General features: G+C 41.1%; 1 protein-coding gene across 4 annotated transcripts in view; it reads left to right on the top strand.

Moving 5' to 3' along the window:
* Nucleotides 1-26983, top strand: part of SYNJ2 (synaptojanin 2) — a 71971-nt gene that overhangs the window by 39188 nt on the left and 5800 nt on the right. For 3 of the 4 annotated variants that reach the window (XM_048935094.1, XM_048935095.1, XM_048935092.1), the window contains exons 8-26: nt 1339-1511; nt 1928-2009; nt 2219-2368; nt 2472-2637; nt 3879-4070; nt 6024-6108; nt 6993-7133; nt 9768-9960; nt 11544-11702; nt 11946-12102; nt 13860-13977; nt 16714-16932; nt 17599-17677; nt 18889-19057; nt 19412-19564; nt 22170-22304; nt 23446-23558; nt 24295-24403; nt 25952-26154. In XM_048935094.1, coding sequence (XP_048791051.1) covers nt 1339-1511; nt 1928-2009; nt 2219-2368; nt 2472-2637; nt 3879-4070; nt 6024-6108; nt 6993-7133; nt 9768-9960; nt 11544-11702; nt 11946-12102; nt 13860-13977; nt 16714-16932; nt 17599-17677; nt 18889-19057; nt 19412-19564; nt 22170-22304; nt 23446-23558; nt 24295-24403; nt 25952-26154 — 2796 coding nt within the window. The remainder of the gene's footprint in view (nt 1-1338; nt 1512-1927; nt 2010-2218; nt 2369-2471; nt 2638-3878; nt 4071-6023; nt 6109-6992; nt 7134-9767; nt 9961-11543; nt 11703-11945; nt 12103-13859; nt 13978-16713; nt 16933-17598; nt 17678-18888; nt 19058-19411; nt 19565-22169; nt 22305-23445; nt 23559-24294; nt 24404-25951; nt 26155-26983) is intronic. The other variant, XM_048935093.1, reaches the window with a different exon arrangement.

Here is a 26983-nt window from a genome sequence, read left to right as displayed (position 1 = left end):
AAATTATAGAATGGTCAGGAATGAGAGTTTTTCTCCTGTTGTGACATTAGTTTGTTTCTCCATCTTCCCTCCTGTGCATGTACTTTTCTCCCAAAGGTTGCTGCAACCTTTACAAGTTTTCTCTGAGTTGGCTCAGAGTATTCCTGTTGTACTCACTGCCACTGCTACTGGTTTCCCTTGATCAGAATGTCTACACTACCGTTAGTTTGTGCAACTGGAGCAAACAAAAAATTGTCAATCATGACTTTGCCTGTTATACAACCAAACAAAAAACCAGTACCTTTCCCAGTAATGCTGTTCCTCTCACAAACGTCCTCTGTAACAGGTATAATTATGTTTACAGCACAGGCGGTACTGTAGTGTGGACAACAATTTACGCCTCAGGTGTGTCACCAGCGCCAGTGGATCTGGTGCAAACACCAAGTGTTTTGACTTCTATAATAATGTAATGAAATATACTGCTTTCTCTCCTCCAAACACCATGCAAGACCTTCAAATTTGTTTCTGGAGGGGCGATTTAATTACTAACTTGATACAGTTGTATATAGGCTTCTAATATAATATCAGGGTGGTTTTTTGTGTTCATTTTGTATCACAATAAAGGGAATAAAGCATTCCTTTCCTGAGATGAGTCCAAAAGCATAGGGAATAGACAAAGGTTTGCATAATTAGAGTTAATAAAACAATTATCTCTGGCTTTGCCATGGAAAGCAGGATGTGTTACAGCTGTATCTATTATAAAGATGTTAATGAGATTTGTGGCAATTACGGAAATACATATGAGGTCATGGAAATGGGAGATGAAATAATCAGGCTGTTTGTGTCCCTTCTTTCACTTTTGTGGTTTGCCACAAAATTCTGTAGTATGTTTCCTGGGATATCATTTGTCTCTTACTTCCTTCTCAGCCACACTCCACCTAAAATTAGGGCCACACATTTTCTCTCGGCATTTAAAGAAGAGTTGCAAAATACACTCGTGCTTTTTTATGTTCATGTACCTTAAGCAGCTCTGGGCATCCTTCATTTCAGAATTTGCCCAAAGCATCACTGTTGTTGTGCAGGGCTGCCACTAGTCAGGGTGCAGACAGGAGCAGTGCTGAGTTGTGCTTTGCAGGCATAGTTTGGGATTTGCTGCAGGAAAATTGGGGTATAGCAATCCAGTTCAGTTTTGGAAAGAAAACAGAGAATTTTCATTGCTGTATTCACATCTGGCATTTCAAACTTCCACGTGAACTTCTCAAAATTAAAACCTTGGTTTACAAACAATGAAAAGCACGCTGGTATCAGTGTTATGCTGTCATGTGAACAGGATTTGTTTTCCTTTCAATTTCTAAACAGAAACTGCTATGGGCCTCTTCCCATGCAGCAGACACTCCGATGATAAACTTTGACTACCACCAATTTGCAAAAGGTGGGAAAACTGAAAAACTGGAAAATTTACTGAGACCTCAACTGAAATTGCACTGGGAAGACTTTGGCGTCTTTGCAAAGGGCGAGAATGTAAGTCCATGGTGAGTGTCCCTGCCCCCATGCCCCAGCATAGCCAGGCACCAGCCCTCCTGGCCTTCCCAGGTTCATCCCTGTGTTTGGACCATGAGCGTATGTGACCATATTGAAATACAGATTTGAAACAAAGTGTAGTCTTGGCACTAAATAGATCATTTGGTTTAACTACATCTCCATGGTCTAGAATTTGGAAAATTACCAATGCATGGATTTGCAAGCACTGTGTTGCAGACAGTCAGGTAATTAGATATGTAATGGAATACACTGTGCACTGTGTACTGATCCCACTTTTGCACTGTCAAAATGTGGGTGGGAATATTCAAGCTGAACATTTGACGATCTTGTTCAATCAACCTGTAATTAGAAGTTATTTTTAAAATATACTTTTCTTCCTCCCTCCTCTTGTGTTTAATTACCAAAGCCTGCAGACAGGTACTTTTCGAATGAATTGTTTGGACTGCCTGGATCGTACTAACAGCGTACAGTCCTTCGTTGCGCTGGAGGTAAGTTTATCAGAGGACCTTTCACAGATGTCTGTACTGCATACGTTGTCACACAGGAAAGGGGCATAAGCCTCACCAATACAAATCTTTCTTGCTAGCTCTGTGTTACAGAATTGTGCTGGCTGTAATAATTAAATTGAGAAGAAAAGGCAAAATATATTCAATAAAAGTTATATTTCTTTTTTTTTTCCTTTCTCCTCCAAACCCAGATTCTGCTTACACAATTGGAGATCCTTGGGTTGAATTCTAGATCTATAGTTGAGCGCTTTGTGGAATCATACAAAGCAATGTGGACTCTCAATGGTCACAATCTGAGCAAAGTGTTTACTGGCAGCCGTGCCCTTGAAGGAAAACACAAGGTAAAGAAAAGCAGCAAAGCTGTTTACTCAGAAGTGACTGTAAAGAAAGGTATCTGATTTATATCTCATTGCCTCTTATGCTGATGATCTTGGTCCGATGTAGGTTGGGAAGCTCAAGGATGGAGCCCGCTCTGTCTCTCGTACCATTCAGTCAAATTTTTTTGATGCAGTAAAGCAGGAAGCCATCAAGCTGCTTCTCATGGGTGACTTCTTCAGTGAGGAATATGCAGACAAGGGCAAGATGCTCATGGATCACACTGCACTGCTGGGTAAGGCCAGCATAAACCCTTCCTTTTTCTTTTCTGTCTGGTCTTGACCGTCAGATACAAGCAATTGCATCTTTTTATAAATAAAATACTCTTGTGTTGTTTAAAACACTTTTTTCTCAAGTTACTGTAGCAGAATCCTGTAAATTTTAATTCCACTGTGCTTATTTCTCACTTGTTTTGTTTTGTTTTGGACTTCCAGCATGTTTATCTGCTCTTTGATTATCTTTGATAGTTGAAAGGAGATGGACTGAAGGGGAAGATTTTTAGGTCACTCTGACCTGGGGAAGTCTCTTGAGTTCAACATTTTTATCTCCTTATTTTAAGCCTGCAGTTTGCATGTGCTCTTAGCCGTTTGGATCTGAAAGACACATTTATGCTGGTTCATTCTCTGCTTTACTGAAAGGCTCTGATAGTCTGTAACATATACATAGCTGTTTGCACCCATCTAGAATCAACCAGCCTAGCTCTTTGAGAAGAAACTCATGTGCAGAATACAGAATAACCTGCTCCCACAAGCAGTCTCATGTTGCCAGTTTGCTCCAGAGAACTGCTGGATTTTAACAGGGTAGACATGAGCCATTCAGCTCCATTTCAGTACTGAGGCTGTCCCCATTGTGGACTACAAGGACAGTATAGATACCTTTTCTATGCCTGACTGCTGCTGCGTAACGAGTAGTTGAAGATTAAGGTTATTACAGCTACTCACATGAAAAAATGCACTCTTAATTGTCTATACTCATCAAAAATAATGAAGGTAGCAGTTTCCTCTAAGGACTTCTGACTAGGCTAGAGAGCTGTGACAGTGCTAGTTTTGAAGATACGATGTGCTACTTTCTATCTTTCCCTCATCTAAATTTGGTAGGACTTGGCTTTAAGTCATAATTTGTGGCGTACTCAGTGTCTGCAGGCAAAACTGAAAAGATTAAGGGAGGAGAAAAGAATTTGTTCAGTTGTTACTTGAAGAAATTCGAGAAAATATATGCTGGAAGTGAGTGACTGGCTTCTCACAGGCACAGCTGCTTTTGTAAGATGCTTGGAGTCTGGAAGAGAAATTGATAGCATCAGCCTTACAGTTATTGCCATTGCTACTGGAGTTATTCTTTAGCTTTTGCATTTTTGCTGCTAGGGTGCTGTCATTATTTCATAGTGACTTAGATGTCACTGCTCTCTGGATCCTTTCTCTGCTTTTATGGCACATTTTTGTTTTACATGCTCTCTTTCTCTCTCTTCTCTTCCATCAGTAACTCCAAGTATTCTGAAGGCCATGTCGGAGCGTCAGTTTGAATTCACAAGCTTCAAGCGTGTTCGTGTTGCCATGGGGACCTGGAACGTGAATGGAGGGAAGCAGTTTCGAAGCAACATCCTTGGTACCAGTGAGCTGACAGACTGGCTGCTGGATTCTCCAAAGCTCTCTGGAGTTTCTGAATTTCAGGGTAAGGCTTCAGAGTCAGAAAATGCATTTTGATATTGCAATAGGTACTGCATTTCTAGGGTCTGCAGGTCAGAACACCAGTTTTGACCAGCTGTTCCTTTCAGGGTCAATGCATCATCCTAAAGGGCGTTTTCTGGAAACCTAAAGGATGTATTCAGGCTAATTTAGACCTGTACAGCCTATTCTGCATACCACGTTTTCTTTTGTTCCTCAGTTTCCCCATTCTTGGTTCTTTATTTTGGGTGGAAGCTTTGTGCTTAGGTGCCCCTGGAATGTCTCCTTGTTCTTCATCTTGCCTTTCCTTAGAAGTATAGAAAATTCTCATGTTTCTGGCTTGCTTAAGATAGCCACTGAATTTCGTATGTACTGAACAAAGTCAGTTACTGTACTTTATTTCCAGATTTTATTAAGAAAAATGAAAAATGAAGGTACTGTCATTTGAAAAATGAGTGTATCCAATGAAGATATGGCAAAATCTGTGCTTTTGTTGTTACAGTGGAACTTGTATATAACCTTCTGCTGGCATCACAGGGATATTTATGTTCCTGCCCTTCAAGCTCAGGAATTAATTCCTCAGATCCCTGGCTCTTACATAAGCTGTCCTGTTTGAACCTGTCCCGGTTTCAGAGACAGAATTCTTAGTTCTTGAGTGTATAGATTTGCAGTTCAGTGCAGACAACTATATTCTGAACAGCTTGGGTGGGTGCTTGGTCCAGTCTTGTTCAGAAGCAGTTTATCTGTACTGGCAAATGGCTGTGCCCATGATATTAAAATTTGATGAGAGCCTGTTATTTGCTCTCCCTGCTGTCCCTTGTTCCCCTGAGTGAGCTGGAGGAGCAGGGCTAATTGATATTGGCAGTCAGAATATGGAATGTCTAAGTAGCTTCTGAAATGGAGCTGACTTATGTTAATGTGCAGAGCTCGGGTATGACCACCAAAAGGTCTCTGTACATGGAAATGTCAATACAGTGCCTGCGTAAGTAGTTACGTGTTCAAAATTATGAATAGGAAATAAGTAGTTAACATGACAGTGCCTGTCGTGTTAAGCCAAAAAAAGAAAGGGTAAGTATCTTGTTCTAGTTTAATGCTTATGTCTACTGAGAGTAAAGCTATATTTTTCTTCTCTTTATGTTCTTTTTCTGAGACAGAAAATAAGACTTCTGACTTAGATTCCTTTTTTACTATTTAGGTCTTTGTGATCAATTATGTTACTGGTATCTTGGGCCTGTGACAGTTTAAACAAATAAGCAAAACTTCAAAGAAAAAAAAAACAAAACCCAAAATCAGCCCTTTAAATAATGGGCAGACTTGATGGGTCAACAGAAGTAGTTCATACTATCATAGGAGAGGATTTGATCCTTGCTGTTTTACCAGGATTGTATTCACACACTTGAATCAGGGAAGACAGAGTTGCTGTGCTCCTCTGGACCTAATCTGTGAAGATAAGGACTTTGAAGTCTTCTATAAATTAGCAGATAAATGTACTAAATACATTGAGAGGGAGGGGACAGTATATAGGGACTTTGTATAGACAGTAAGTTCAGATGGACTTGGTGTAAAAAAATAAAAATGAAATGGATAGGCAAGTTGGGCAAAAAGTGGGTGAAAAAATGGCAGGTAGTGAAGTGCTGTGTCCTTACTATGTTTGGAGTGAGGGAGGGAGAATACTGAATACTTTTTCATCTTAACACTGCTACAGTATAGTGCTTATAGTGATTGTTCTGAACTCTGTCTGCAAGAGTCTGGTGGGAGAAAGACAGGAAAAAAGCTGGAAGGAACTGTGGGGGTTGTTTTGTGAGATTAGATTAAAGAAGTAATGATTATGTATAAGCTTGGCAGGGAATGCACAGGATAGAGCTACAGGAATGATCTCTGACACAAATTAGAACACAAATCATTAGGAGAAACAATAAGGTAGTAATTCTTGTATAACTTTTTCCTTTTCTGACAACAGATGATGAGAATTGCCCTCCTGACATATTTGCAGTGGGATTTGAAGAGATGGTTGAATTAAGTGCTGGGAACATTGTAAATGCCAGGTAAATAGGGTTTGTTTTTGTTTTGTTCTGAAGCCCAGTATTCCCAAAAGAACGAGTCAAACAAAAGCCTCCAGAGTTGTGCCTTGCGTCAAGTATGTAGAACACTTCCTTCCAAGTCTGTTGCATGTAATTATAGCTGGAAATATGTTTGCTGTTAACAAACAGCACTGGGGTACTGCTGAAAGTGCTCTTAATTCTTGAGCTTCTGTGCATTAGAAAACTCTATATTTTCTAAGTCTTTGTGTCAGCAGAAAAGGATTCTGATGGATGACATTGTTTAACACTTGTCCTTAAATCCATGTATGGTGTTGGAAAAACATGCTCAGTGACTTTTTTTTTTTTTTTTTTTTGTCTTTTTTGGGTTACAAGTTACAGCAGTGTTCGGCGTGACTGCTGAGCTCATGGTGTACCCACATGATCCAGTTGACTTTGTGGATGAGGCTGGGTCTGCAGAACTGAAGCTGTATAACCCACTCACAAGGCTTCATCTAAGAACAGTCAATAGCTAACTCTTCTGAGGAGAGCCAGGAGAAGATCTCTTTATTGAGTATAAGAAATCTTATAAGTCAAAAGATTTGACTTAGATTTTTGGTTTTATAATTATGATTACTACAGCATAGATCATTTTTAGTATAGTTGACAGAATGCACCTCATGTCCCATAGTGGGATAACTATTTCTGCTTGTGTCTTGGCTTGCTGACCCTGCTTGCTCTGCTCTGGCTCACAATCCCTGCCATGCATCCTAGATTATTTCTAGTTCTGGAATCAGCATGTATAGAGCCTAATAGATTGTTTATAAACCTAAGGCACAGTTAATCTTCTCATTTTATTGATTGTGTGTGGTTTCTTTTGATTCCATTAAATGATTTTATGTTTGTTCCAGTACAACAAATAGAAAGATGTGGGGAGAACAGCTTCAAAAGGCTATTTCCAGGACTCATCGCTACATTCAGCTGACATCAGCGCAGCTTGTTGGTGTTTGTCTTTTCATCTTTGTTCGACCCTATCACGTCCCCTTCATCAGGTAAAAATAAAACCCAAGTCATTATAGTCTACATTTTCAGTGGTGTCTGCTGATGGAGTTTGACCAGAGAGAGTGGGAGTGATTTTTAAACTTGGCGGAAATTGTGCAAACCTGAATTCCTGTGTAGGAGAGACATGTCTCCAGGCAGCAGTTGTTTGGACTCTCTCCTCTTGAGCAGCCCAAGGTCCGGCCCAATATATCTTATTCCAGTTCAGCAAGGAGTCCAGGCATGCTCTAGGTGGGCACTCATGGTGTAGCATCTTTTTTGGGAAGTGAATGACCTGACTCAGAACGTCCAAGAGCAATCTGAGCATCAAGTGAAGGCAGGTGCCTGCCTCTGCATGAAGGACAGGTTTTACTTTCTGTAGTAGGCGCTAGTGAGGCACCCCATCGGGATGTGACATGTCAGGACCTCCCCTGCTCTGTGATGGATTTATGATACATGCTTTAGGGGCGTAGACTTAGCACATAGGATATATAAACCGCTGTGTAGTTGCAATAAACGCCATTTGCCTCTCCATCATGATGTATGTGTGGCTAATTGCCACTAGTCATTCGCTAGTCCTAAGGCGACCTGACCCTTCAGAATGGGAGGTGCAACAACTTTCTAGCCCTATTCTTATTAGTTCTGTGCAGAACACAGTTCCAGACTTGAAAAGAATTATGGAAAAGTTGGGAAGAGGTTTTAGAGGGAGAGAGAATTTTTCTCACTGATATTTGAATGCCCATTAAGTATTTTTCTCTATGAGATGTCACAAGAAAGAGAAGTATGTCCCTAGTTAGGAGAGCCCAGAGCTATGTGTTCAGCTTACTAGCACGGATGTCCCTAGTGCCCAAACAAACCCTTCTTGCCCCTAGAAAATTCTCGTTTTTATTAAAAAAGGAAAGAGTATGAAGCTGCAGGGTTTAGTGCATTAAATTGTTTTTGCCCTGGGCAAGAATTGTACAAGCTAAGTGTGGATTGGTAGGAAATGAGTAGTTAGCTGAATCTATCCTTGGGCATCTTCTTGTCCTAAAGTCTAGAGCAACTGTCAAACTGCTAGGAATTGGATATGAGCCTCTGAAACTGGGAGAAAAAGGGAAGGGTTTGCTTGTAGTGACCGAGTTCATTATTTAATGCTGATATATTGCTGTATGCTAGTTGTGCTTAATCAAATGTAACCTATGTGCTTATGTAACTTTTCCCATGTCCCATAAAAGGAAAACAAAAATGATTAGAAGTGCAAAAAAGCTTCTGTGCTTACAGAGATTGAAGAGATTAAGACAGAAATCAGAAAATAGAGGAATAAAATGAGAGAATGGCAGAAGCTTATGGAGTAGTGAAAAAGGAATGAAAAAATACAAGCATATACAGTGGCTTATCTCAACCTTTGCCATGAATAGAAGTCAGCTAAATACCAGTCAGCAATTGAATAGTCAGGAAGCAGAAAGGGAGAAGTATTTACAGAGAAAAGGGTGAACACTTGCTTCTTTCTGAGCACTCAAAATCCAGCTTTTCACAGCAAACTGTGATGGTCCACTTTTGTCTCCCTGAGGGTGTCTTTTCTGGTAGTTTTTTGCGATCAGGAAAAGAAGCCAACAAAGAGGAAAAAAGATAGGAGGGCAGAAAAGATGGGGAAGAAATTGAAAAAGATAGATGAAAACAAAGAGAAAAACAGGGAGAATCTGTAACGTCTTTCTTCGTTCAGGTTATCGGTGCCTGGCAGGAAGCCAAATAGGACTTAGTGTTTTCCCCCTGCCCCTTACTTAAAGCCAGTAATAGTCTTGTCTAGAGCTACCTGGCTTCTGTCTGGAAATTTTCTCAATGGGAAGGACGTACATGGTGCTGGAGTTGATTACAACAATGATGTCATCATTTGCTTATCTGATCAGACAAGCATGGTTTATTCTTGGAATAGACTGGCAATCTGAGAGGAATTTTCCTGCAGGCAGGTCTGCTTTGCCAAGCAATTCATCTTTCTTTAGGAAAACTCATAAGTGTATGCTAGTCGCAACACTGAAATATTACATAATCAAACATGTGGAGGATCTAAGTAATTTGTCATTAAAGCATAACTTATTTTAAGAGTTAGATCTAAACAGTTGTATCCTATGATTACTGCATCTGATTTAACAAGTTATGGGTTATGATCTGTTGCTTTTTAATGGTCTGACAAATGTGGCACTGACTGTAAAGTTGGGTTTCAGTGGATAGTAACACCAGCTGAATTGTTAGCTGTCTGAAAAACAGATTCCCATGTAATTAAAAGTATAAAAAGGAATGCAATGGTTATTCATTTAATGTCTTTAGGATCATGATAGAGGTAAACTTGAAATGTGCATCCTGCTGAAGTTCCCACTGTTTCTCTTGCTATATTGCTTGCAAGGACAAGGAGAGGGAGAAAATTAATTTTAAATAGTTTTACTTCTATAGTAGCTTATAATATTTTATTTGAAATGTAAGTACGTGAACATCATCAAAGAGTCACAGTGTGAAAGATATGCCTAATGGCAGCAGTCTTTCTGTTCAGGCCTCAGTTTGCAGAGGAGAGAAAGGAGGCATGGCACTGTAAACAGATTTTTCCTTTATGTTGCAAAATTATTTGAAGGTTTTCCCTGCAGCTCTTTATTGTTATTTTTTTTTTTTTCATACAGGGATGTGGCAATAGACACTGTGAAGACAGGAATGGGAGGAAAGACTGGAAATAAAGGGGCAGTGAGCATCCGTTTCCAGTTCTACAGTACTAGTTTCTGCTTTATATGCAGTCACTTAACTGCTGGGCAGACTCAGGTGAAGGAGAGGAATGAAGACTATAAAGAAATAACACAGAAACTCAGCTTCCCAATGGTAAGAATAGGTGTACATGTGCTGAAAACGTGGAAGGTAAAGACTGTGCCTTTACGTTGTCTCTCTTTGTGTTCTTTATCACCCAATATAGCACTTGCTTTGCAGAAGTTCTACACTTTTCAAAAATACAGTGGTTGCAGTGCTAAAAAAGTCCTGGCCTTTGAGCAATTTTCAAGCTGATCTTTTAGGACAGTGTGACTTGATTGACAAATCTGTGAGACCTTGGGGATGATGTCTAGGTGGCTGGCGTTGCGTTCAGAAATGTAGCTCTTGCTGGCACTAGTTAGCAGGGATTCCTCAAAGACCATCCTTGCCGCTCAGCACATGAGTGCCTTATCTGCTCCTGATGGGTACGATGTATCATTTCTTGGTGTTTGATAAGGTACATTCTGTTCCCCTCTTTGTGTCTCTTGAATGTTGTCACTGTTGAGGAAGTGCTTTTTTTTCTCAGGCTATGGCAAGTAGGCACTATTTATTAGTCCGTATGAATAATTCTTCCCCTGAAGGGTGTAAAATCAATCACTGTAGTGTATTATTTCACATGTATCTCCTCAGGTCAACAAGTAACCTATGGGATATGGTAGTAGTGCCTCCTTGCTTCCCTTAGTCTTGGTTCCATAAGTTTATACAGTGTTTCCTCAGACCTCTCGGGAGAGGTCCTAAAGCAGACAGGGAATGGACCAGTCTGTGTGCTCTGTTTCGTCAGCAGGCAATGGCATTTAGATTGCAAAGCATAAAATTTTGACTCCCTATGGTTTGCAAGGTTTAGAGGCTTGGCACACGCAGTATATTAATTAGTTATGTTTTATGTACGAAATAGTATTGAGAGTTTGGAAATCCTGCATAGGATATCTGTTCTATATGGCCATAAAGTTGTGCTTGTGGTAGTTTTTTCTTTGTAATATTTCATTAGCTATTTTATGTCCTCTACACTTGAAGTAATTGAATGTACCTTGTGTGTGAAATACATATAAAGAGTGCCCTCTAGTGCTGTGACAGCTACAGCTGTTTGAGAGGTGTTTAGAGGATTTTGGCGGTTTATAGCTTGACTAAAAGAAAATGACTGCATAGAATATAGGATATTAAGCGTAGGACTGGAGTGAATTTCTAGTGATGGTTTATTCCAGTATATTTAAAAAACTATGGCAGTGTGCACCTAAGGTCAAATTTGGAGCTCATTCTTAATCAAGACCTTTGTTGCTGTGAATGTGTTTTGGTAGTGTGGTGCATCTTGTGCTTTACTTAGAATGAGTAAGTGTACGTATGTGAAATGTGTTACAAACAAACCAATTTTCTTTTATATTCATGCATTCAGCCAAATTGTGAATTTAAAACTGGGGTTCCCAGCTTAGGCATACCTTCAGAAAACAGGAAATCTGATACTCTTGTTTACAAAATTCAGCTCAGTGGGGCACAAAAGACAGTGAAGGAAGTAGTCTCTTTTGAAATGGATTTTAGTATGTAGGATATGGGAAGTACGTGATCTGGTATTTAGTAATTCAAAGACTCCATTGTGTATTTCAGTGCACTTAAAAGTTCTTTTCCTAAGTGTGATTTAATGCTAACTGTATTCTCTAAACTAGGGACGGAATGTGTTCTCTCATGACTATGTCTTCTGGTGTGGCGATTTTAACTATCGCCTTGATCTAACATATGAGGAAGTCTTTTATTTTCTCAAACGTCAAGATTGGAAAACGCTGATGGAATTTGATCAACTACAACAGCAAAAATCCAGTGGAAAAGTAAGGCAGTGTGTCTTATTTGTTTACGTTTTAAAGTTGTTGTTTTCTTGAATACCAGTGTATTGACTTGGTCTAATTCTTTGAGAGAGGGAAACGTTCTTCTCAGACATTTTTTTGTAGTACATGAATGTAGTAATCCGTTTAAAAATCAGAATGTTGTTTATTCACAAAAAAAGTTGGTAGAGCACAATGGCACCTACTTCATCTATAACTCAATCAAAGAGAGGGTACTTCTTTCCATAGATTTTTAAAGACTTCCACGAAGGGACTATTAATTTTGGACCAACATATAAATATGACGTTGGGTCGGAGGCTTACGATACAAGTGACAAGTGCAGAACCCCGGCTTGGACTGACCGAGTTCTTTGGTGGAGAAAGAAATTGCCCTTTGAAAAAACAGGTGCGTAGGCTTTTTTCTCTTCCCTTATTTGAAAATTTCAAATTTCATTTTGATCCAAAACCCACATAAGGAGAGGGAGTTTGGGAATTTTGGGCTGCAAGAGCTGCATGTGTCACTTAGGCGTACTCAAATGGCAATGTCTTAGCTAAAGCAGATGTATTTCAGCTTCATTGGAATAACTCACAGAGAACAGCCCGTAATTTTTGAGTGGGTGAACAAAGGCTTCATGCTACAGATTGAAAATGTGCTAGGAGCTAGCTGAGGAACTGACAGCAACCCACCTGTGATAATCTAGAAGTTATTCTCTTGTTTTTCAGCAGAATCATTACTCCACATGAAGTTCCCATGTTGATAAAGGATAGATTTGTTGTTTTCTTGTCCTCGGTAGTTGTGTAAGCACTGTTCTGTATCTTCTTGTGCCTTAGTAACTCTAGGAATGTTTCTGTCAGTTTCTTGAGTTTGGGGAGATTTCAGTAATTAGTGCTTATAAAGTACTTGGAGATCAGATGTGGCCAGTACAACAGATATCCATACAGAATTTTGATTTGTTTTTCAGGGAATACAGTAGCAAAATGAAAAAATATTTCTTTGTGTCTCCAGTGACAATTTTTATAACTGTCCTCTCAGTCTGTAGGCATATCTGTGTTCAGGTGTTCATAAAATCTGCGTAACTTCACATAAAAAACATAATGCCAGGGAACTTCTGCTTGGAATCAAAGACATACCATGAGTACTTCTAAGTGTGAAAACTACAAAGCAAAACTACAGCAATCAGTGAATACATGTTGATGTGATACAGATTTATTCACAATTACTTTGGGAAAGAAAAAGTAAAATGAAGAGCCTAAACCATTTACAGAGATGTAATCTGGGAAAGGAAAACTGTAGGAGGCACAGTAATGAAGTTAGAACAGTGAGCATCCATCTTGGGCTGACTGTTCTTCATTTCAGAAGAAAGAAAACCCTTCAGCATTTTCAAAGCATGTTCTTTATTTTGTATGGTAAGACTAATGCCTGGGAGGACTTGAGCCAATGGATCCCATGTTCTATGTGTACTCCATCTAGCATGTCTGCAAGAGCCCACACCATGTAGGAGTGGTTCCCTGCAGGTTCCTTGCTTTAGAGCTTGCAGGTAGACCCTGCACGTGGGCTAGCTCATGGTGGGTATTTTGCTATCTGTTTATGCAACTTCCCAGCCCTGCAAAGCTTTTCTAATCAGTGTGTCACCATAGCTGCCATAGATCCTTTCCTTTTCTACTGATGGTGAAGCTACTCTTCTGCCTCTCAGCTCTAATTTTGTTTCCTTGCTTTTTTTTTTTTTTTTTCCAGCTCTCCAGGCAAGAAATAGTTATCCATTAGCCCAAAAAGTGACCTAAAAACTTTACTATTACCGACAGTGATGTAAAACCCCACTCTAGCATAGTGTCCGGAGAGCTTTCTGTTGCTTTAATGCATTATAGCATAAGTATTTGGTCTCTCCTTTCTCTTCACTCTGTATGTACTGTTCAGGTATGCAGTGTATTTCACAGATACTTCTTTCCATGCTCAGAAGGGGAGTAGGGAGAAAAATACTAATATGACCCTTGATCAACACAGATTGTGCAAGTGATTGAGTGACATTCAGGTTGCCATTTTGCTGGTAACAACATAACACGTCTCACTGCTAGGATCTGTGAAGCACATCCTAATAAACTATCTCTTCACTGTTGGTAAAAACAGCTGTAAGTGAGTTTCAAATGATGTTTTGTGCTGCACAGCTGGAGAGATTAATCTTCTAGACAGTGATCTGAGTGCAGAAACTAAAGTCAGACACACCTGGACCCCTGGAGCCTTGATGTACTACGGGAGAGCTGAGCTACAGGCATCTGACCACAGGTAAAGTCCTAAGCAAATATTCAGAAGTTCTAGAAGGCCAGAATGTGTCATACTGAATGGTACCTTCAGAGCGTAGAATTGAGTCTGATTGTAGCAGAAGACACCACACGCTTAATTTCTGTTCCCTAGTCTGGAGGTTTTTTTGTTGTTCTTTGTTTAGTTTCATTTGGTGGTTTGTTATATTTATTTTCTTTTTCCTCATGGTGGGATGTTTACCATGGTGGAAAGTCCTGTGTGGGACAGTGTGGCCTGGAGAGGCGTAAGCTGTGTTTATAGGGCCACTTCAAACACCTCTTCAAAGAAAAAGTATTAAACTTTTGGGCTACCCTTATAAATGGAGATTGGAGATGGATGTGAAAACAAAGAACAGTGCCCCTGGCTGTCCCTGTTCATTACAAGGGAGCTGGACTAGATGACCTTTAAAGGTCCCTCCCAACTCTAAGGATTCTGTGATTCCAAATCATTAGCTTCTCTCTGAGGATGTAAATGAACATTCTTCCTTGAACTTGTCACTACTTCACTTCTCTGAAACAAATTCTGTAATAAATACACCTTGGAAATGCCCTTGTACTCATAATATCTGAGGAAGACTGTTAAGCAAAACAGACCTGGCTGGCCTGAAAGGGTCAAACAGGGAACATGCGGCCCCTCCTGAAAGGGAAGGACTGTCATGTGAAACTGGCAAGCATAAGTTACAGCTTCTTCGTTCCATGACCAAGAGCAGAACATGTTCTGTGAATAGAACGCCTTCTGATCATAATACAAAAGAGTTAATTAAGTAATGATGTACTGCTGTCAGCTGCATGAATGTTATCTGATTTAAGTATTGTATACTCGCATAGCAAAAAGATATAAAATGCTTGTAACAACAATAAACTTTGCTTATGTGCCACCAGAGCCTAAGCCCATCTGTCCCAGGCGTCTTGAGCTGGTCTCCGTCAAATATCTTTGTTGCACTCATTCAGCCCCTCTGGAAGCAGTACAATATTGCTCCTCATTGTAGGCTTGGTGATCCACAGCAGCTGTCTCTGTGCTTCTCATGGTGTCTTCACATGTGAGGACTGTACTGTATCCCTCCAGCAACGAGAACACACCTCATGCAATCAACTTCTCTGTGTCAGGGCTTTGACATTGCTGTGTTCCACAAAGCAGTGGAACTGCTGCACTCATTTTACAGGACCCTGAGGATGCAATCTGTGAAACATAGCTCTTGTACATTGGTTTTCTATTTCAGTGGGCTCAACTGTAAAAAAAATTACAGTCAGCAGCTTTGCTTTCCCAAGGTTTGTGCTAGAAAAAAGGCTTGGCTGTATCGTTGTGGCATATGGTAATGCATAACGATTCACAGTGCTAATAGAAATAGCTAACATTTCCTCTGCATTATTTTTCTCTCTTTTTACTTTTTAGCTTGGCTCTCCTATTCATACATTCTGGTAATGCATATTCTCTTGCAAGTAGGAAATAGCAATTCTGAAAGTTAGAAGCAGCCTTTCCAGTTACTACTCTGTGTGTGTGCGGGTGGAATTCTGAGAATGTAGATGGCATTCATGGAGATGAGACAAGCTTTAGTCTTTCAGACATCTTTCCCAGTTGTGTTTAGATCCAACACGCAAAGAGGTAATAAGCAGGAAACTGCTGAAGAAGCAAGTTTGTTGTGTTGGCTAATTGTATTGCTGTGTAGCAAACACGTCAGTATGTCAAAATGCAAAAGATGTTAAGGCCCTTGTAAGCATCCAAAGGAGGGGAACAAAGTTGGTGACAGGCAGGAAGGCACGTGCTGTGAGGAGAGATTGAGAACAAAGACCTGGGCTGTCCAGTCTGGAGAAGAGGCAGCCAAGAAGTGAACTCTTGCCCTCTGCAATTCCCTGAGTGGGCAAACTGCAGAGAGAGATGCTGAGCTCTGTTCCCTGGTCATGATGGAACAGCACAGTGCTGCACCATGGGAGGCTCAGGCTGGATACTAGGAAACATTCTTTTACCATGAAGATGGTGAAACACTGGAATGGGCTTCCTAGGGAGGTGCTCTTCCTGTCAGTTGTCAAGGCAGTGCTCTTCATAATATGCTTTGACTTTTGGTTAGGTCTGAAGTGGTCAGGCTAGGCTAAGGCTAAGACTAGTTGTTCACTGAAAGTCCCTTCAAACTGAGCTATTTTGTTCTGTTTGTTGCCACATTGAACCCTTAGAGTACTTAGTCCTTAATTTTTGAAAGACAGGCATCTTTGTGTAGCCATGCTTAGCAGAATAGATGGCCTTCCTATTCTGCAGGGGCTGGGAGATGGCTAATTAAAAAGGAGCAAAGTATCCTGGTAATCTTAGACTAGAGGTTTGCTAGAACTGCTGCATGCAATTGTTATTTGAATTTGTCTGTGGTGTGTCCTCACCGTTACACTCAGTTAATGAAGAACTGGTAAATACAGTTAACAGTGCTCAAGGCGTGATTTTTCTCTGTAGGAGAAATGAAGCAATCCATTAGACTCCCAAATTTCCAGCACCACAGTGCTATCTTCCAGTGAGACTTTAAGTAATTTGTTCTGCTTCTCTTTCTGTGTAGAGCATACACACTAAGCCTGGTATGCCTGAGAAGGAAGTGATTAACTAATTGTTTGTAATGGACTTTGACACTGTGGACTTAAAAATGACCAGAGATGTATAGAATTGTTTTTAACTTTATGTAAGTGGCAACTGGGCAATGTTGATTTTAGTTTTAAATAGGTGTTTCTCCTTTATTTCTTGTAGGCCTGTGTTAGCTATTGTAGAAGTGGAAGTCCAGGAAGTCAATGAAGGAGCTCGTGAGAGTGTTTTCCAGGAAGTGTCATCTTTCCAGGGACCACTGGATGCCACAGTAGTGGTAAATCTGCTATCACCAGTGCCAGAAGAGAAAAATGATTTTCCTGAGGACCTGCGTACAGAGCTTATGCAGATGTTTGAGGATTATGGCACTGTTGTTCTGGTCAGGTAAATTTGGGATTTCAGGTGGTTATCATGTTAAAAAACACAGACTAGCAATTCCCTTTATATCCAGACAGAATCCATTTTTTAGTGGAAAGCAGTACGTGAAATTCCATTATGTTTAATTCTTCATTAGAAATGAAATATATATATTTTGGATATCTTTTCTTTCTTGTCAGCCTGCTAAAGAAATAATCTAGGCTTTGCTTAGGTGCATTGCTTCTGCTGGCTGCTCCTCTGGCTGCGCTTCACTTCCCCTGAGGAGTTGTGCTTTCTTCCAGCACTCTTTCACACTCACTAGACAGCTTGATGATGTAAAAATCTTTGGGACATCATGTGTCCTCTGAGGTTGAGGAGGAGTATTCCAAGGAAAGTTGTAAGGGAGTGTAGTTATTGGACTGGATATCCTGTCAACAGCTGCCAAGGTGTGTTACGCTTCTTCAGGGATGATCCAGTAACAGGTGTGTCACTGGGGTCACACAGAGGAGGAGGGGGGAAGGGGAGGAGCTCAGCAGGGATTCATAGGTTGCTTGCTCCTCTCCAAAATGTAGTTATGAGTAAAGTAAAGCTGGAACCAAATAAATGGCTCAACAAAGTAATCGTGGTTGCATTTAAGGTTTTTTCCTCACTGGTGAAGTGCACTGTTTTCTCTCCTCTGTCTTTTTTCACTAGGATCAGCGGAGGCCAAATGCTGGTAACATTTGCAGACAGCAAGTCAGCACTTCGTGTTATGGATATAGATGGTATCAAAGTAAGACCAACTCATACTTACCATAATGATCTCATACCAGGTTTCTCAAAAGTAGTTGCTTAGAATGAGATACTTAATTTAGTTAGAAATTTAACTAACTTTATCCAAAGAACCTTCATGCTCACAAAGTCCTTGGCTTTCCCAGCTGCTGAACTTCTTAATGTTAACGTAGTATTTCAGTTTCCGAACGGCAGAAAGTAACTTTTCTTGGAGTTCCTAAGCAGTGCTTTGGGATACCACTGCAAAATATGTGGACTTGGCCATTCTTTTGGCACTTGAAGCTCTAGAGGCTGTGCCTTTATACTGTTGCCAAAGCATGCTCAAGATTGTTGTTTAGAGATTTTTGTTTCCTTTAAGTGTACCCTCTAAACTCCTTCTCCCAAGCTAGAACAACATGATTCATTGCCCTCTGTGGTAAGTGCAGCATTAGCTGTAAGGAGTTTATATTCTAATCCCTTGTTCTTCCTTCCCACACATATACGCTACAATTTATCACCCCCGTCCTTTATTCTGACTGTGTGGGGCTGCATTGTAAACTCAATACTGAAGCAGTGGATTTAACTGTTGTTGTTCTTTCATATTTGGAGTTTTATCTTTTAATTTGGCTCATTTCATTGATTTAATTATAGCACAGGATCGAACACTATTGGATATGCACAATGTGTGAAGGGGCTAGGAACCAGTCAGGAACTTTCCAAGCTAGTAGTGCTGGCAAAGACACTATTTTGGATATCTGTTACCCTAAATGTCATGGTGTAACACATACAATCAGCTGCCGTCTTAATCTTTGTATCAACCATCAATCAGGCAGTACATTGACTCTCATATCTGAGATTTTCTGAGCAGAGCCTCCTTACAGATGGCAGCAGGTAACGAGGTTCTGTGTGTTTTAGTCAGTAGCTTTAAAAAAAGGAACCCTCCCACTCCGTTATGAATATCACAGCATCATTTTGATACATAGCTGATACTTTGCTTCTTTCTCAATTAACCCCCAAATGCAGCAGCATCTCCTAATGAGCTTTGAAGCTTTTCTTTCAAGAATATCATTACAGTCTGAAAAATTGTTATGAGTATAAAGTGTGCTTCCTTTTTGTTTATTATCGAAGATGAAGCGTTAGTTATATTGCTTACAAGCAAGCAGCAACACTTAACTTGCTCAGGTTTTTGTTTTGTGCCCTGCTTGACAAAGGGGAAATAATTTTTTGTGTTAGGTCAGAGGCAGGACAGTGAAGATCCGTCCCAAAACTAAGGACTGGCTGAAGGGACTTCAGGAGGAAATAGCTCGGAAACGGGACAGTGTTGTCCCCATGTCCCCCACTGCAAATTCCTGTCTTTTGGAAGAAAATTTTGACTTCTCGAGTTTGGACTATGATTCAGAAGGTGAGTAGCAGGTTTGTAAGGTAAATTGTGAGAAGTTGTTTTCCCGGCTTTAATTGCACAGAATTTGAGTGTTGCTGGTATTTTAATTTGCTGTGAAGCCACACCACTTAAAAAGAGGATTGTAAATAAAACTGTGACCCAGCACTATTCCTGCCCAGAGAAGTATTGCTAAGGTTGGCCTATCAGTGTAGTGTTAACAGAATATGTCAGCAAATCCAGTGTGTGGTACAGTTGTCTAAATAGAAATAAACTGTAATGAACCCATGGATTATAAAAGAAGCCTGCCCATTGTGTATGTTCAATTCATTTATGTACTTTTTCATGAAGTCTGTGTTATTTAATATTTTAATTCAGGTGATATAGTGGAGGATGAAGATGAGTATTTAGATGATGCTTTGTGTCAACACCTGGAAGCAGACGCAGCAGAATATTTGCCTGATGGTTCTGGACACCTTTCATCCACAGCTCTTTCAACCAAATCTGGACAAAACTCACGGCTGTATAAAGGTAAATTGTGTATGTTCCTTAAATAACACCTGAACACTTGTTGCTTATTCTCCTTTTGTCTGTATTTTCTTATTTGTTTATATTTGATTGTAGGTCTCTTGAAGATGATGATTATCTTTTTGATACATGTTCATGCAGTGCTCAACAACTATTGAGCGTGTGATTGTAACCAAGGCAACACAGCCATACAAATAATAAAGCTTAGATCTTACTTCATTCCAGCCCAGGGCAAGGTGGTAGTGCTGAGAAATGCCAGTTTCCTTTTAGAGTCTTAATAAATTATTTCTTTTTATTCATTTGATATTGTACAGCACCAGGACATGAAATACAAAATCATCTGTACTTTATTTCCTTATTGGTAAGGGCCAGAGCAAAGCCAAATCCAGGAATTGCTGTTGATTTGGTGATGAGCTGTGTTCTGTCTGTCGAGCTGTAGCTGTGGCAGCACAGACTGGAGCAAGCCAGGCTGTTCAGGAAGTTGTGTTCAAGCAACCAACTTCAAAAGTTAAGATTTCTCTTTGCTTCTATTTTATTTATATTTCTGAAGGAGCTGAGGTTCATACTACAGGTATATTCATTCTTCCAGAGCTTTGCAAATACGCCGCTCTGTTTTTCTGGTCACCTGGCTTGTTTATACATTATTAAGAAATTATTCTGTAAAGTATTCTCTTCATAGCAACAGCTTTACATCTACAAGCTGCAGCAAGAACTAGCTACACTGCAGCCTTATTACATTGGCATGTGATCAGGACAGGCCTCAGTGGCCAAGCTGAAACAGGCTGGGTTGCATCTTAAACACTTCATTGCCATCAGCAGGTGATTCAGAAGCTCTTTCTGCACTCTCATAGAAGAGAATCTTCTGACATGAAAGTGAAAACTCTAATGCCTTTTTAAAGGCTGAGTCAGAAGCAGAGTTCATAAAGATTAAACGAAATTCTTAAGTTTACACAGGCAGACATTCCAAACAGTCACAGCGATATACAGCTTTCTGACCCACCTTAAGCTGTATGCTGAGTGCAGTGAATAGACAGACCCAGAAACTTAGCCCTGAGCCAATGAGTAATCTGTCATTATTAAATACAGTGAAAACTATCACTTTGTGCTATGAGATGGCTTGCCCTCCAAACACCTCTGGCCTACTATTTGATGTGATGATTCATTACACTACAGAGAATTGCAGGCATTCCTCTCAACTGCACTAGCTCTTCTTCACACACAAAAAATACATAAAAAAGTATGTAGGAGGCTACAGAGTATAGTTTGAAGGAGTTTGAGAGGCTGATCTTGCAAAGTCAAAATATGATGTATTCAGTCCATCTTGAAAGTCTCTGCAATTCCAGATGCCTCAGTTCTGCCTGAGCGCCTCCTGTCAAAGGTTTGATGGCTGTAGGGCTGGTTCTGGATGCAGAAGAAACCAAGGACAGGAGCACATTAGTGTGCATGAGTGTTTCTGAGGTCAGACGTTCCTGAGAGCCATTGCCAAAACCCAGCAGTCTTTTAAGCAGGAGGGATAATGCGGTGGCTGATTTTTGTCTTGTGCTCAGTATTACTGCCAGAATTTCCAGCTGTGCCTTTAGGCATCTGCATGGCACCTCGGATCATACTGATGAGGCCATATCTACTGCTTAGAGAAAATGTAGAAGGAAGGGGGGGCAGGCTGGGCAGATCACAGGCTGTGTCTCTGTGGCTGCCATCTGGTGCTGAGTGGGAGCAGGAAAGTGTGAGGCAGCTCAGCATTCCCTGGAGAGTACAACTTTCTGAAAAACAGGAACTCGTCTAAGAATGCCTAAAGCAGGAGAGGCTGCTGCTTGTCAATTCCTTCCCCCCTCCTCTCCAAACCACAGGGACAAAACTAAACCAAGTGGGTTCTGGAGCCCTAGAAGCGATTTCTGCAAGGCTGGGTAGGGGAAGGAGGTGAGACAACTGAGGTGAAAGCCCCCAGTACAGTTGGCTGGGAGCTGAAAGCCATCTCTACTCCTCTCCATCCATTAGAGAGGCTAAAGTGGAGTGAAAGTGCAATAGCACAGTCATTTCAGGTGCATCTGAGGGCTATCACATTGAGGCAGGTGTACCTGTGATGAAACATTGCTGGAAAGCAGAGAGATTTAATGAGGGAGTGATTCAGATAGATCTTTCTGAGACACAAAAACAGTTCTGAGCAAGGAAGGTTGCTTAATCTTCAGAGATAATTGCGGCCTTCATGAGGGAAGAATAGGGAACTGATCGTGACTCACTTTCCCATGGCTGCTGTGCCTGAGTTTGAATGATGCCAGGTCACTGAAGTCTGCCTGTGAAAAGCTTTCAATGTAACGAGGTGAGCAGTAACCCAGAAATCAGATGCAGGCAGTCTGTGCGTCAGCAGGAACAGTTAACAAATGCTGGAAAAGGAGAGAGGGAAACATTTGACATAAGGTTGGGTAGATGTTTCTCAGGTGGGAGCAGGGAGCTATTCCAGAGGAGCAAACAGGATGAAAGAAGCAGTGTGCTGTTGCTGAGATACCTGGCTCGGGATGGCCATTCGTCATTGCCTCTCTACAGATGGCCCAGATTTGTTGCATGCTCTTCAGCAAGCGTCTGACATGGATCCTTTCTAAAATTGCCCTAGATGATGCAGACCTGGTTGATTTGAAGCTGGACCTGGAGGCAAACGGGGAGCATCACCGCAGGTCTCCAAGCAGGTCTCTGTCTGTTCCTAATAGGCCTCGCCCACTCCAGCCCCCCCAGAGGCCTCCTCCTCCTGGTGAGTTTAACTTTCTTTTACATAGTGCTGGCCTCAGCTGAACAGTTTTGCCTGCCATCTCTGGGTGATGAAGAAAATGACATTGTTTTGAAATGTCGAGCTGCTGCTCTGTTTGCTTCCCAGTCTGTTTTAGTCTGCCTATGGCCAAGCTAGCAATGGGGGAAGTCTGTTTTTAGGGTGACAGGTATTCCTTAAAGAAAGGCTCCATGCTTTAGTGAGTACAGTATGACAACACTAACTCATCACTCAGTTCAACGAGTTGACCTGCTGCTTTGTCACAATAAATACCATGATTTATGCCTGCTGGCTTAGAAAGTTGCTGGGTGTTTTCTTATATTTCCTTGTGTCTGACTTAACTGTAATCTTGTTTTTAAAAGCTTTGACAAAATGCTTGTTCTGTACTATTTGGCCTTTTCTACTTTACTTTGCAAGTAGCTCTTGCTCATTTTCATGTTCAGTGAAGCACAAAGGTGCTGTTTACCTGAGTTCTACTCACCCAAGAAGTTGTCAGTACTACATTGCTCTTGTTCTTATAGCTGCTTTTGATAGAATGCCAATTGCTAAATCCAGATAATTATCTGGGTCTTCAGTGTGACACAAGCTGTACACTGTATTGGTTTTTGCAGCCCTATATTCATATTTTTCAGTCTTAATTCAAAGGTTCTGTCAGACTCGTTGATGAATGATAAGACTCGATGATAAATGAATTATTCCTATTCATTTCTGAGTCTGTTGTACAGAAGTGACAATGCTGGCATTAGCACTTCTATGCCTGGAAGGCAGCGTTATTGCTCAGCTAACTAAATTGTTAGTTAGACTAACTAAGAAACTGTTAGACTAACTAGGAAAATCCTTCCTGAAACAGCTCATGATTTCATTTGTGTTCAGGTTTTTCCATCTTAGACTTAAGGCAGTAACATCTTCAGCCCATTTACTCCTTCTAGATCAAAGTGTGCTCCTCTTGGCGCCCAGGCAGAAGGACTCTGATGTCCCTCAGGAAGGTCTTACCTAATGTGCCTGTCATCTGGAGGAGCAGGGACAGTGACAGTGTCTCTTTCATTTCTCACAAACATGTTTCAAAGAGAGTAATCTGTCATTGCAGATTTCTGAGAGCAACAAGCCATTTTTATTCCTCTTTCAGCTGGAACATCAGGCAAAAAGTCTTCCTCAGACGGTTCCCTCTCTTCAGGAAGCCACTCCACCTGCTCCATCCTGGCCACAGCAAAGCTACTGCCTGGAGCCCCTCAGCAGCCGGTGAGTCCTGCCTCTCAGTGTGGCCATGTGGCATCATCTTCATCTCCCCCATCCATGCAGACATTGAGCATCAAGTACGTAATGCTTTTGTCGTACAAGGAAGGAAGTCCATTGCCTGCCTGAGCTGGAAATGCTAAGATGAGTGTGTGGTACTGTAATACTAGACCATAGGACAATCTGGACCTGAGAAAAATAGTGTTAAATTGTCAAGAAGGAGAGGCTGAAGAGCAAGGAGAGAGAATGGTGCACATCCAGGGCACTGCTAGTTCATTTTCTATGATGTTCTTTGACGAATGCTAACTTGAATTTTGAGCACCACGATAATGTGCTTTAATTCTCTTCTTACCTCGTTTTGATGGGATGCCCCACAGCCTGACATCCAGGAAAAGTCTTCTGGTGCCAGCAAGGCTGCCACCCTGTCAACAGGGAAATCAATACCCAAATGTGGAAACACCTCCCCACTCCTGTCTTACTAGATGGAAACCATAATGCATTGAACAAGGGATGGCTAAGGGACCAGCTGTGGCAGTTAGCTATCTGCCTTTCTCCTCAGCTGATAACAAAGGCCCAGTGCTTGCCAAAAGACTCTCCACCATTTCTGTAGGATTTCTAGATTTCTGAACAGCCATTGGCAAAACCAGAGCTTTACAGGTGTGTGAGCTTAGCCATAAGATCACAAGTACGCAAGAAAAAATGATTCTCTCAGCATTACTCATTTTTGTATTTTTTATCGAAGCCTAAAGTTCGTACTGGAATAAGTAAACCTTACAATGTCAAGCAAATCAAAACCACCACTGCTGAGGAAGCAGAAGAAGCTATCAGATGTCTTATGGAAGCTAAAGGAGGTAAGCCTAGCTTTCTAATGGACTTTCCAAAAATCTTTAAATACAGAATTCTGCAGGTGTATTTATCCTTGCATTGGTGTATTTATCCTATTTATCCATCCACAAACATGCGCAAGAACTTCTTTACAGTGAGGTGACGGAGCACTGGAACAGGCTGCCCAGGGAGGTGGTGGAGTCTCCTTCTCTGGAGATGTTCAAGACCTGCCTGGATGCCTCCCTGTGCGACCTGCTGTAGGGAACCTGCTTTGGCAGGGGGGTTGGACTCGATGATCTCTGGAGGTCCCTTCCAACCCCTACACTTCTGTGATTCTGTGATTCTGTGATTCCTTCTGCTGTCATAGCCCAAATGCGTTTATTTCTATTCAGAGGCTCTGCTGAGCATGGACATGCACGTTCTTACAAGACTTTTCTTAGTGTTATCTGTCAGTTTTGATAATGCTGGCCTTGTTTTTCCAAGGTAACTCAAGTTGTATATTTTGTTGCAGAACCTGTTGCTATGAGCATTTGGATTATTGATGTCCAGATCTAGTCTGAAAAATTAAAAGAAAGCTGGAATCAAGTGCTTGTGTTACCTCAGAGTTACATTTGCTGCTCCACTTAGTGATGTTCACTGTTCCTAACTGAGCTATAGAGCAAATACAGCAGCAGGAGAAATAACCTGGATTTTATTCACATTTGCATAACAAGTATAGTTGCTGCCTGCATAGAAGTCTGTAGTACCTTTAGCTGAAATATCTGTGCTGAAAGGCTGCTCTCTATAGGCTCTCTGTCAAAGCCATGGAGATGAGAGTTTTTCACAAGGGCAACTCAGAGCAGGAAATTTAGGCCGTGTGAATATGTTCTCTGGAGTTTCAAGCAGCCTTTTTTTGCTGATGCTGTATAAAGAAGAAAGAATGCATTATGATTGGAGAGCAATATCTGAGTTTGCAAGGTGCTCAGTTTAGAAGAACAACCCCTTTGTTTGTAAACACAGTGCAGTCTGGAATAATCCATTTTAATTAGAAATATCATAAAGGCACTTTGATGGTTGTTCTTCAGACACTGCTGTACATTTATCTTTGAAATCAGGTTTACTCCCCATTAATTTTGAAATTTCATTTCATCAGCTTGGGTAAGGAAACCAGCCTAGTCAGCATCGCTTTCAATAGCTTGTGCTCTACCCTAGTTAGCGTTTACAATTCTTTGCTTACAGGAAGCACTCAGTGTTGTCACCTTGTTTATCCAGATCAGAGAACTGGTGCAAAGGGAGGCTCAGGATGCGAGCCCAGTATTTCTGCACTCCAGCAGTGTTTAACCCACTTGGCTCAATGGTGACACAGCGCTGCATGTTGGCGTGAAGTATTTCATACAGGGAAGGTTTTCCTCAACTGCTGTTGACAAAACGTCACTTACAAATTCTAGACCCAGGTTCACAGACATCTGTTTTTCTAAAACCTGCATTCTGGGCATCAGCACTATATATGCCCTTTAGACCATGCACATTTTGGAAAACATGACTGTAAAAGGAGGTATTTTGCTGCTAAGACACTAATTGGTTTTGCTTTTCAGGATTACAGGAAGATGCACTGAAGCCTGCTCCAACTCGAAACCAAACGTTCACCAAACCTGAGCCTGTTCCCAGCATCACAAAGTCCCTGTCCTTTCAGGGCCCACAGGCAGGACCAGCACTTGTGCCCCATCGGCCTCCACCCAAAGTTCCAACTACGAAGAAGCCAGTACCCCTGCAAAGGGCTGGAGCCAAGATGGAAAATGTGAGTTGGAGCCTTAAATGGTGTGAAGGATGAAAAAAGGGTGTGTGGGGGAGCTGTTAAGCAGTTGTTTTGAAGCCCTAACGTTTAAACAGTGCCCAGTTCTTAGTCAGCAGGCTCTGAAATGGTATTGCTTGCTGTAGTCATAAAAACGTTTGAGGCAGTCAAGAAAGGAAAGGGAACCTGAGGTTTTTACTCAGCTTTTCTCTTTGTGAGTCTGTTTTCCTAGATGTAGTTACTCCTGGTTTGTCTGAGCACTGTCAAGGTATGTGGCACTGACTGTGAAAGTGTCATGGCTCCAGTATTCTGCTTCCTCTCCTCATTGCATCAGCTTTGTTTTAAGGAGGAGACCACAAGAAACCACTGACTGTCTCATGTGGAAGTCACCCTCTATGCTTTTTTTCTTTCTGTGTTTTTACTGGATTGATTATGAAGCATCAGAGCCATCTTTGCATCACCTGTAGCTACATTTTTGCTTGTTTGTTTGTTTTGTTTGATTGTTTTCAGTAAAATCAGGAAGAAAGACTTCCAGGTACAGAATTGCACAGAAATTTCTTACTTTTTCAATACTGGCACTCTTTGGCTTTTCATTAAACTAAAGGGCAAAGCCCAGCTGCTTTACTATAAGGCAGAGGTACACATCTTCAGAATAAAATTCTGCTTTGAATCCCAAATAGAAAAAGGCAGCTGATGTGCAGGTTTTAAGAGTCATCTCTCCCTTATCACAGCGTTTACTTTTAACCACAGCCGGAGTGTTCTGCTCCATACTGTGTCAGCTTCTTTCTCCATATGCTGTTCGCTGTCCTGTTCATCCAACTATTTTTTCACATGC

This window comes from Lagopus muta, chromosome 2, assembly GCF_023343835.1.
Source record: "Lagopus muta isolate bLagMut1 chromosome 2, bLagMut1 primary, whole genome shotgun sequence".
Taxonomy (NCBI): Eukaryota; Metazoa; Chordata; class Aves; order Galliformes; family Phasianidae; genus Lagopus; species Lagopus muta.
The sequence above is the reverse complement of the archived record's forward strand: the minus strand, read 5'-3'. Positions and strand labels throughout refer to the sequence as shown.